General features: G+C 52.8%; 2 protein-coding genes across 2 annotated transcripts; one reads left to right on the top strand and one right to left on the bottom strand.

Moving 5' to 3' along the window:
- The first annotated feature begins 341 nt into the window (after nucleotides 1-341).
- On the top strand, nucleotides 342-3,689 carry FIGLA (folliculogenesis specific bHLH transcription factor). The gene is made up of 3 exons (XM_066639628.1): nucleotides 342-539; nucleotides 3,156-3,308; nucleotides 3,462-3,689. Exons 1-3 carry the CDS (start codon nucleotides 342-344, stop codon nucleotides 3,687-3,689), a joined length of 579 nt encoding a protein of 192 aa, XP_066495725.1.
- Nucleotides 3,690-7,595: 3,906 nt separating this feature from the next.
- Nucleotides 7,596-8,450, bottom strand: LOC136662397 (proline-rich protein HaeIII subfamily 1-like). The gene has a single exon (XM_066639627.1). The coding sequence runs from the start codon at nucleotides 8,448-8,450 to the stop codon at nucleotides 7,596-7,598; it is 855 nt and encodes a 284-aa protein (XP_066495724.1).
- Between the last annotated feature and the right edge of the window lie 1,055 nt (nucleotides 8,451-9,505).

The raw sequence follows: 9,505 nt of genomic DNA, 5'->3' as shown, positions 1-9,505 counted from the left end.
CAGCGGTGAGATACCTCAAAGCATAAATGTTGGCGCAGATGAATTTGCTTTAAATTCTGTATTTCTTCAACAGTGAGAGGACTGTAATAGCGAAATGGTTTGTTAAAAAATGCACGTGTTTGAGGAGGCCTTAAAGGTCACCTAGTCTAACCCCCACTCAGTGCAGGGAACTGCTACAGTATCCCTGACCAGTGGCCATCTAGCCTCTGCTTGAAAATCACCAACAAGGGAGAGCATGCACTTGTATGAGGCAGGGCTATTCCAATGTCAGCCAGCCCATCAACTCTTCTTCTTGATGACCTCCAGGAGCGAGGATGGCTGAGCAAGAACCTGGAGCAGAGATGCAGCACTGGACTCTGCTGTCAGTCCCCCCATCTGAAATCCTGGGAGAGGTTCTAAGCGAGCAGTTTGGCCCACTGCCATTCATGGCGCCCATTACCCGGATGAAGAGGAAGCCTTCTGGCCACTACTTTCCCACTGAGAATCGAGAGCAGGTCCTGGGGCGGAGACGAGCGGCTAATGCCAAGGAGAGAGAGAGGGTAAGCAGACAAACGTTCTTGGGTAGAATCCTCCACTTCATTTGAATGCTGTGGGACTGGCTTCCAAGTGAACACGTGCAGTGCAAATCTGTGCATTAGCTGCTAGTCCACCAGTGTCATGCTCCAAGTGGTGAGTGACTGCTGCATTTGGGTGAGCTGGAGCTTTCAGATGGCCTTCACAGGCATCCCCAAATAGAGCACATTACTGTATTCTCAACGACATGTTATTCAGGCAAGAGCTGAAATGATGGCATCATGAGGGGAGTGGTAATCAATGTCTAAATTGTAAGCCCTATCATTTCATACTTTGCAAAGTGCCATGTATGCACTGTATGGTTTTCAGGACCAACCTCCGAGACATGGTAAATGTTGTCCTTTTAATATTGGCTGATGACAGCAGAGGGTGAAACTTGCCAAACACAAGCTGCAATTCAGGTTTACCAGTAAATGCCAGAATGTTTGGACACGTCTCCTAAAAGCTTATGATTTGCATTCACTAAGTTACTTGCACTTTCTACACCATATTCATAAATGGGAACCCCATAAGCTGGACACAGCTGTTCCTCTATTGCAGGGGTGCCCAAACCCCGGCCCGGGGGCCACTTGCGGCCCTCAGGGACTCCCAATCAGGCCCGCAGGGAATCCCCAGTCTCCAGTGAGTCTCTGGCCCTCTGGAGACTTGCTGGAGCCCGTGCCGGCACAATGCAATTGCTCTCAGCATAAGGGCGACTGTTTGCCCTCTCATGTGAGCTGTAGGACGAGGACTCCCTCCACTGCTTGCTGTTTCACATCTGTGATGCAGCAGAGGCAGCAAAGGAAAGACCAGCCTTGCTTTGTGCAAGACCTTCATTCATTTATATAAGTTCCATCTCTAATATATTCATGTATGTAAATTTATTCAAATTTTAGATGTAAATTAATTCTTTATTTTCCTGCCCCCCCTCCCCTGACACAGTGTCAGAGAGATGATGTGGCCCTCCTGCCAAAATGTTTGGACACCCCTGCTCTATTGTGCTAGAGGTTCTAGGGCTTTGGGGGGAAAGCACTTTGCATCCTTGGTGTCAGAGGGGCCATTGCTGTTCTGGTATCAGCCAGGGGCTTATTCTGCCTGGGGAGCAAAGAGAGTTGAGAGGGCTACTGGCGATGTTCCCATTTTCCTGGGAAAGTTGTTGAGATTGCAGCCCAAAGATAATGGTAATGATTTTTAAAAGAGTTCTTATCGCAGAATATCCACTGTGTGTTGATTCTAGATAAGGTGGGTAAACTCTGCCATGGTTGGCTTATGTCTGCTTGACCTCTAAGCATGGTTCTAGCAGCAACAACAGCCTGGAGAGGAATGTGTTTCTTGTCTGGGGGGAAGACAGATTAAAAGGGGGGGGGTCTTCTGTCCCTGGTTTAAATAGTCAGCCCACTTTCATTTCTGGAAAGCAGGTCTCTGCGTCAGTTTCTCACCTCTGTTTGATTAAAGGTGTATACTGGACAAATGAGGAGGTATGTGAGTAATGTATACACCTTGACCATTATAAGATGGCTGAGCACTTCCAGATTGGTGAGATGTGCTGGAGGAAGCTCTGATAAAATTCGGCTTTCTTTATGTGGGGAAAGCACTGAGGGCTTATGTTAGCCTTGTATTTTCTGTTTCATTTGTACACACAGGAGTTGAAGACTGCAGCAGGCAGGATTTGGAGGCAGCCAATAAAACCTCCAGGTAGAGGCTCTGCACCCAATGAGACATTCTGGGCTCTCGTTGCCTCTTGTGAACTGCTGACTCGGGTCCCAATCCTATCCAACTTTCTAACTCCGGTGCAGCCGCAAAGTAAGGGAACAAATGTTCCCACACCTTGAGGAGGCCTCAGCGACTGCCTCCTCACCATAGGATGCAGCACACACCCCATTGGCACAGCTGCACTGGTACTGAAAAATTGGATAGGATTTGGCCATCAGTCTGGCCAGGTAGGTAGTTTGGTACCTACCTCCTCCCCTTAGCTTGGGGAGCCATGTTACCTTGCTAAGTTTTGACGGCTATAGCCTTCAATGAGGTGCAAACTTGGGAAACTGTGTCTTGTTCAAACAACAATTTAACATTTTTGTGGTTAACTGTGGTTTAAACAAGTCATAGTTTCCCAAATTTGGGAAGTAATAGGATATTGCAGTTTCTAGCAAACAGAAGCTTTCCTTGGCATGGCGGGGGGGGGGGGGCAAGAAGAGAGCATGAGAGCCCAGGGCTCATGTTAACAAAACATTGTCTGAACTGGGCCTCATTTCAGTGTTGCATTCAACCCTCCGAGCAGTTGTGACATGTCACTGTATGCTGACTCTCACAGTCCCTCCGCCTATGCCAGATTCTATGCCAGAGCATTGGCTACAGGGCAAGATGCTGGCTGCAGCTGCAGGCACTCAGTTCATCTTCCAGGCACAGGACCCAAACTGGTCACACTGCCCTAAAGCTGGCCTTGCAGTGATGCTGGGGTTTAAAACGGAAACTTTGGTGTTCTGCCCCCAAGCTGCCATTGCAGAATGAGTTGGACAGGAACTAAGTGTGAAGGGCTGGTTCTTCCTAACTAAACTTGAGGGTTTTAAAAAACTATAATCACCTGCCTTTTTCCTATTGCACAGATAAAAAATTTGAACAGTGGCTTTTCTAAGCTCAAGTCGATTGTGCCACTGATTCCAAAAGACCGGAAGCCCAGTAAGGTTGATATGCTGAAAGCAGCAACAGAGTACATTCGCCTCTTGCGCTTGATTTTGGAAGAAACGAGAGGACTCGAGGTAGGAGGGGAAGTGGCCAACCAGCTGCCCTCGCCCCATGCTATTGCCATTTTAGATAATTCTGAAAACTCCTCTATAAGCATGCCACATAAGTGTGCATCTTAGTCTAGGTTCAAGTGTTGTCAAAAACTCGGTTTTCCTTTCTGTTTCTAGCAGCTGGAAGACCAAGAAGCTCATCAACCTTCTGGGCCAGTTCCAGTCCCACTGGAGGGGTGCCTTTTGGAGAACGCCACACCAGAGAGCTCTGTCTGTTGCATTAAGACAGAGGATGATGTGCAGACAGTGTGGACCAGTGAAATGATGGACGCGCCCATATACACATGGGGGGAGACAATTCTTCCTGCCTATGTGGGAATTGTGGAATTGGACAAAAATGCATAACCGGTAAGATCTTCCCTAGTGCTTGTGAACATGTGACATTCTACCCTGGCAATTTTCAACATTTTTCTTCTTGTGGAACACTGACTTCTGTAGTCTTCATGCCTTGTGATGTTGCTTCCCAGAGACTCTTCCGGGTTCTGTGGCTCTGTTTTTCTGGGGCAACTCTCTGTAGTAGTGGAGCTGGTGGAGGGACAGACAATTCATTACTACAGACAGTTGCCCTACAAACAGAGCCACAGAACCCAGAGGAGTTTTTCAGCAATTTTCAATTGCTGTGCTCCAAACTTCTGTAGCACACCACTTGAAAATAGCTGTTCTACCCCATGGCTGATGCACCGAGAGGAAATGCTCTTCCCATCAACAGGTAACACTGTCTCAGAAGCTCTCATGTGCATGATAGCAAATGAGCAACTAACTCAATTTCCTACAAATGAGGTAGTACTAAACTGCATTTGGCATTGGATTGGAGCTACGCGAGAGATGGCCAAATACCAGAAGCAGCCCATCAGAGTTTGTTCTTCTTCCAGCATGGCTGCCTCTCTTGGTAAACTGAAGACATCCAGAGTCTCTTGAAAAACTGTAGCTGCATCCTCATTTCATCTAGGATAATGAAGCAAAAAAAGTTGCATCTCTCTGTTCAGCTCCTGATGGTGGGGAAGGGAATCTGTAGAAATCTTTCAGTGAAAACCTTCCAGAATGGGTGGTTTCAAGGGATCCCTTCGAAAGATACTTGTCCCAGATGTCTCACAAATGTCTTCTCACCTTTAGAGGTGTGCTGCCAAAGAAGGCAAGACTGCACACCCTGGGAGGGGACTCAGCTCTGAGCAAGTGGGGGAACCTGGACTCAGGCTGACTCCTCAGAGGCTCAGAGAGGCACAGCTGAACAACTGAGGGCCAGGCAGTTTTCATCCTGGGTTGGCTCCCCCCTTATTACAGGACTACCAGGGCACAGCCTACCCTAGCATTCAGGCATAACTTGCCCAGTTCCTGCTGCAGAGGTGGTGGTGGTGGTGGGGAAATGACCCCTGTTGCTCTTAGTGGTACAAGTTGCAGCTGACCAGGTGGTCTACAAGTTGGCTGGCCTGGCTCCTTGAATCCCCTCAACAGTCACTCCAGCCCTTGCTTGCTGGCATCAGCTGCTGTGGAGGGAGCACAGCCCCGGAGGAGCAGCTGGTCCAACAGGTCAGGCCCAAAAGGACATGTCTGGGTCTTGTCCTGTGTGCACAATTCATGACTTGCAGTGTAACAATACTGTCCTTAATGCCACATAAAGAAATGCTCTGATCAACCTTACCAAGTGTGTTTATGCAGGAAGGGGGTGGTTGTTTCAAACTGAACATGGAAATGTGGCAGCAGTGTATTGGATGCCATCTTGCAGTTAAGCAGTCAAAGCTGGAAATCTCATACCTCTGCCCAAATTGTCTTTCAGAATCTCTGTGGTGGATGGATGTTCTCTGCAGGAGGTAATTCCCTGGTCGAATGGGAGTGTCTTCTTTTTCTCTTCAAAGAGCTCTTATGTGCTAAGTGGTAATAAAGCGGCCTTGTTTTTGGTTTTGCACTTATACAATTGGATCTCTGACCCAACATTCATTGTGGAGGGCGAAGGGGTTCATAGGAGAGGGACTCAACCAAGCACCCCACGGCCACCTCTTCCTCCCCTTGCAGCCCCACCTCTGTTTGGAAAGGCTGACAAGATCTAAGTGGATTCCAAAGGAACCAGCCTGGACTGCAGTGTCCCCCAGGCCTCCTTGACACATTACAGAGGGGGCTGGTGTGGTGTTCTCAATCTTGCTCAAAGCTGCTGCCTTGGGATAGCCTTTCCCCAGGTCAGTGTTAAAGATCCCCTTCCAAGCACATTTGAAAGGCTGGCATAAATTCTAGCACGACTGCAGATGCAGACACAGCCTCCCATTCATCAACTGGCCTGTTTTCCATTCCCCACCTAAAGGCAGCTTGCTGCAGCTCATCAGGCCCATCCAAGAGCCTAGGCCTGCCCAATGCTACTGCCCAGCAGACCAGTGGTACTCAGTTCCATCCTAGTTGAGAGGGGGCCACATTGGTCAAGGTGGCTGAATTTGTAAAGTTGTGCTCTTAACACCTCTGGTTCCCTGAGGTCTTGTCCTGTGCTAGAAGCTGAAGCACCCTGTTTCAGGCTTTCCCACAAAAGAGAGAATGTGGTACTTTCTTTAATTCCCCCCTCAACAGCCGCTCTTTCCTGTGAACCTTTGGCCAGCTCCCTAGCCCCCATTTCTTACTGGTAACAGAGCCTAGGTGGGTGTCTCTGAATGGGTGCCTGTTTTTGCCCTCCTTCCTGTGCTATCTTCCTGGGTCAAATGTGCAATTGTAAGCATCTTGGGGTAAGGACCTGTCCATTTTATACTCTGTGAAACTTTATGTGCAGTGGTGGTGCTACATTAATATGAACAACATTCAGGGCTACTAAAGCAGGGGCAACCCTACCATGAGTGGATGGGGGGGGGGGCATGATCTGACTTGATGGTAGCAGGTAGTTGTGGACAGTGCAGCCGGCAGAAATGGCTCCTGCATGAGCCCCATTGGAAGGAGTCCTGTTCTTGTGTTGCTCCTATTCGTGTCAATGGGGCATTCGCAGGAGGAGAAATTCCCAGCAGGTGGTGCTGCAGCTTAGCTATTGAGAAGGGGGTTAGTGGAAATAGGAAAGCAGCAGCCTTGCCTAAGAACTGAAGTCACAGTACCAGAGCTGAAGTGGCCTTTGAAGCCATCTAGTCCAATCCCTCCGCTTGAAGCAGGCAGCTCTTTACTGTTTGCCACTCACAGAAAAGTCCAGTGCCTAAAACTGGGTGAACGAGGATGACTTGTCTGCTGCTGGTCTCTGGTTTCTAGGTCTAGGTCTGTTCAACCCCCTGATAGTTTGCAAATCTCCAACAGCTCAGGCAGGTTTCTCCTGCAACACTGCAACCCTTTCCCTAAGGCCTTTCCTATACTGAGGCCTTCTGGACTTGCCTCCTCTAAAGACAGCAGGCAACAGGGTCTTTGGTGCTTTCCAGCAGAGGCCCTAACACACATGGGGCTACACCTGAAGAAAAGGTCTTTAACTTTCACATACCAAATACCTTTGGACGGCTGAAAGTCAAGGCTCTCTAGATCTCTCTTCCCTAGCCTATCCCAATACCTGTGTGTGGGTGGGGGGTGTATCTGCACCTTTCCATCTCCTGCTATCCTTGCAGGATATCCTCCAGAAATAATAGCAACTGTAAGCTCCTTGGGGCAAGGTCCTTTTGTTGTGGATGAAATTACGCAGTCAGTTCTCTTAATATGCAAATTTGCTTATCTGCTATTAATACTTTGCTGGTGCACTGGGGGGGGGGCTTAGTGCAGTTATGAGCACACAGGCTGGGCAACACAGGAAAATAGCCTTTGTTTTTTAGAAAGTTGTCTGGCTAGGGGCAATTTTCTGCATCAAAAGGGCAGAAGTCCAGGGAGAAGCACTGGACACATTTCTGTCCACTTCCAGACTGGCCCCTCCATCTCAGGGACTCCAGCTGAACCTTCACAAGCCTGGTGAGGGTGAGAGGCTGATGATGAGAGGTCTCTGGAAGGCTGCTTGGGGGCTGAGGCCAGCTGAAGCGAGTCCCTCCCCACTGCTGAGCTGCGGGGCGCCTTCGCTGGGTCGAGGAAGCATCGGATGGCAGCGAAGGGCTGAGCCCTCTGGATCACCAGCGCCCCGGCCTCCGAGCCACGAGTCGGGCTCAGAGACTGTAGGCGGAGGAGGGCCCTGCAAGCGAGCCCCACTCTCCCCGGTGGTGGCAGGGAAGGAGGCGGCCTGGGCTGGGGCTCTTCCCCCGCCCGGGAGGCGCCTGGGCGGCGGCGCCCTCGGGAGGGTCTCCTCCAGCCGGGGGGGCGGCGGGGGCCAGCGCGCCGGTGGCGTCACTGCAGCAGGAGAGGCGCTTGGCGGGCAGGGATGCGGGTGCTCTGCAGTGGCGCCGGCCTGCCGGGCGGGGGCGCGCGACGCGGAGGGAGGCGCCCTTTTGTGGCTGCCGGCTGGTCCCCCCGCGCGGAGGCTTCGCTGCGCCCGTGCGGAGGGCGGAGGCAGCGGCTCCCCCGCGGGGCGGCGCCCTCCTCTCCTCTCCTCTCCTCCGCGGGGTGCCGGGGAGGCTGCGAGGAGCGGACGTGCTGCCGGGAGGGGAGCCGGGCTCGGAGGATGCTGTGAGGGTAAGGCGGGCGGGCCGGCGGGGGCGCCTCGGGGCTGGCGCGGGGGGCTGCGGGCTGGTCCTCCTGGCCGCCAGGTGGGCCGCCTGGGAAGAGCCCCGCAGCGCCCGCCCCCCAGCCTGGCAGGCAGGGAAGAGGCTGCTGCGGCGCGCCCGGTCCTGTGCCAGTGCCGGGGCGAGGGGCTGCCCGCGAGAGTCGGGGGCGCGGGACCTGCTTGGTGCCCCGGGCTGGGCTGGGCGGGGGGTCCGAGCTGGAGCCCGCCCGACCTGCCTGCAGCCTCGCCCTCCGGAGGGGCTGCTCTGCCCTCGCTCTCCCCCCCCCGGGTGTTCCGCCTCTCTTTTGTCTCCCTGCCCAGCCGCTCATCCTCTCTGCGGATGGGCCCCAGACATTGGCTCTGCCCCCCCCCCGGCACTCTGAGTCACCGTCCCTGCCGGCTGCCGGAACGTGCTCAGTGCGCCCGGAGGTGGCACCTGATCCCCCTTGTGAACTGCACTTTCCCAACAGGCTCACCCCCCTCTCCTCCCCTGGGCTGGGGGCATCTGCCTCCGCTGCTCCCATGGCAACAGCTGCCATGACTGCGCTGGGGTGGGGGCGATGGATGGAGCACCCTGGCGCTTGGCACCGCGGCCCGGGTGCGGAAAAGGCAGAGCCCGAGAATTTGCAGTCCTGTTTGGCCTGCAGCCAGGAGAGACCCTGAGCAACTGCTGTGGCTGGTCAGGTGATGCTGCCCTCCAAGGACCAGTGGCCTGGCTCTGCAGAAGGCAGCTGAAAGGTAGGGGTGTCTGCAGGAGGTCCAGGTCTAACCCCTGGCATCTCCAGGTGAAAGGCTTCAGGCAGTGGATGGCAGGACCTGCACCCAAGACCCTGCAGAGCCACTCAGTTCCCTTCTGATGTACAGCAGTGGCATTGCTGGGGATTGCGAGCGGCACCTGGTGACGTGCACAGGCAGGGGAATGTTAAAATCTTGATATTTTTGAATCTTACCCTCGTGTTATATATCATTCAATGTGCAGTTTCATGCAGAATGCAATGAAACAAACTGCGCTGGAATATCTCTATTCTATCAAAAGCAATAGCCCCCAAACCAGCAGGGCGGGGCAATGGTGCATCACCACATCCACCACCTGAGGCATTGCCCCCACCCACTGCATGGGAGAAGATCCATCATGGGGGAGATGTGCTGGTGCTGGGTGGATAGGCCGCTGCAGAGCTCAGGAATAGCTCCGTGAAGTTGTGTAGAAACGTCTAGGTGAGACTCTGGAGAAAACTGTATGGGGCACTGTCCGGGGCCCGTGCCCCCTGGAAAGCTGACCTGGCAAGACTGAGGTCTTGCCTTTGACAGTATCAACTAGCCATTGCAGATTCTCCCCCATTCTCTGATGGGGTGGGGGAGGGCTGCCATCTGCTATTGTCAACTGTAAGCTTGGGGAGGCAGTGCACAGCTTTGTCCCAGTTTGTTGACAATTCCTAGTCATGATGCCCACATACTGCCTCTGAGAACCAGTTGCTGGAAAGCAACAGTGGGAGAGGTGCTTGCATTGGCGCACTGCTTGCAGGCTTCCTGCAAGCATCTAGTTGGCTGCTCTGAGAATCAGACCCTGGGCTTGATGAACCGCTGGTCTTATTCA

The sequence above is a fragment of the Tiliqua scincoides genome, chromosome 11, assembly GCF_035046505.1.
Source record: "Tiliqua scincoides isolate rTilSci1 chromosome 11, rTilSci1.hap2, whole genome shotgun sequence".
Taxonomy (NCBI): domain Eukaryota; kingdom Metazoa; phylum Chordata; class Lepidosauria; order Squamata; family Scincidae; genus Tiliqua; species Tiliqua scincoides.
Note: the sequence above shows the minus strand (reverse complement) of the source record. Positions and strands in the feature narration are given on the sequence as shown.

What these genes read in the sequence shown, in the direction of transcription:
- FIGLA (XM_066639628.1), top strand. Translation starts at nt 342, where the DNA reads ATGCAGCACTGGACTCTGCTGTCAGTCCCCCCATCTGAAATCCTGGGA. An exon ending in ATGCCAAGGAGAGAGAGAGG is followed by an intron (nt 540 to 3,155) that starts GTAAGCAGACAA and finishes CCTATTGCACAG; the next exon opens with ATAAAAAATTTGAACAGTGG. An exon ending in AAGAAACGAGAGGACTCGAG is followed by an intron (nt 3,309 to 3,461) that starts GTAGGAGGGGAA and finishes TTCTGTTTCTAG; the next exon opens with CAGCTGGAAGACCAAGAAGC.
- LOC136662397 (XM_066639627.1), bottom strand. Translation starts at nt 8,450, where the DNA reads ATGGCAGCTGTTGCCATGGGAGCAGCGGAGGCAGATGCCCCCAGCCCA.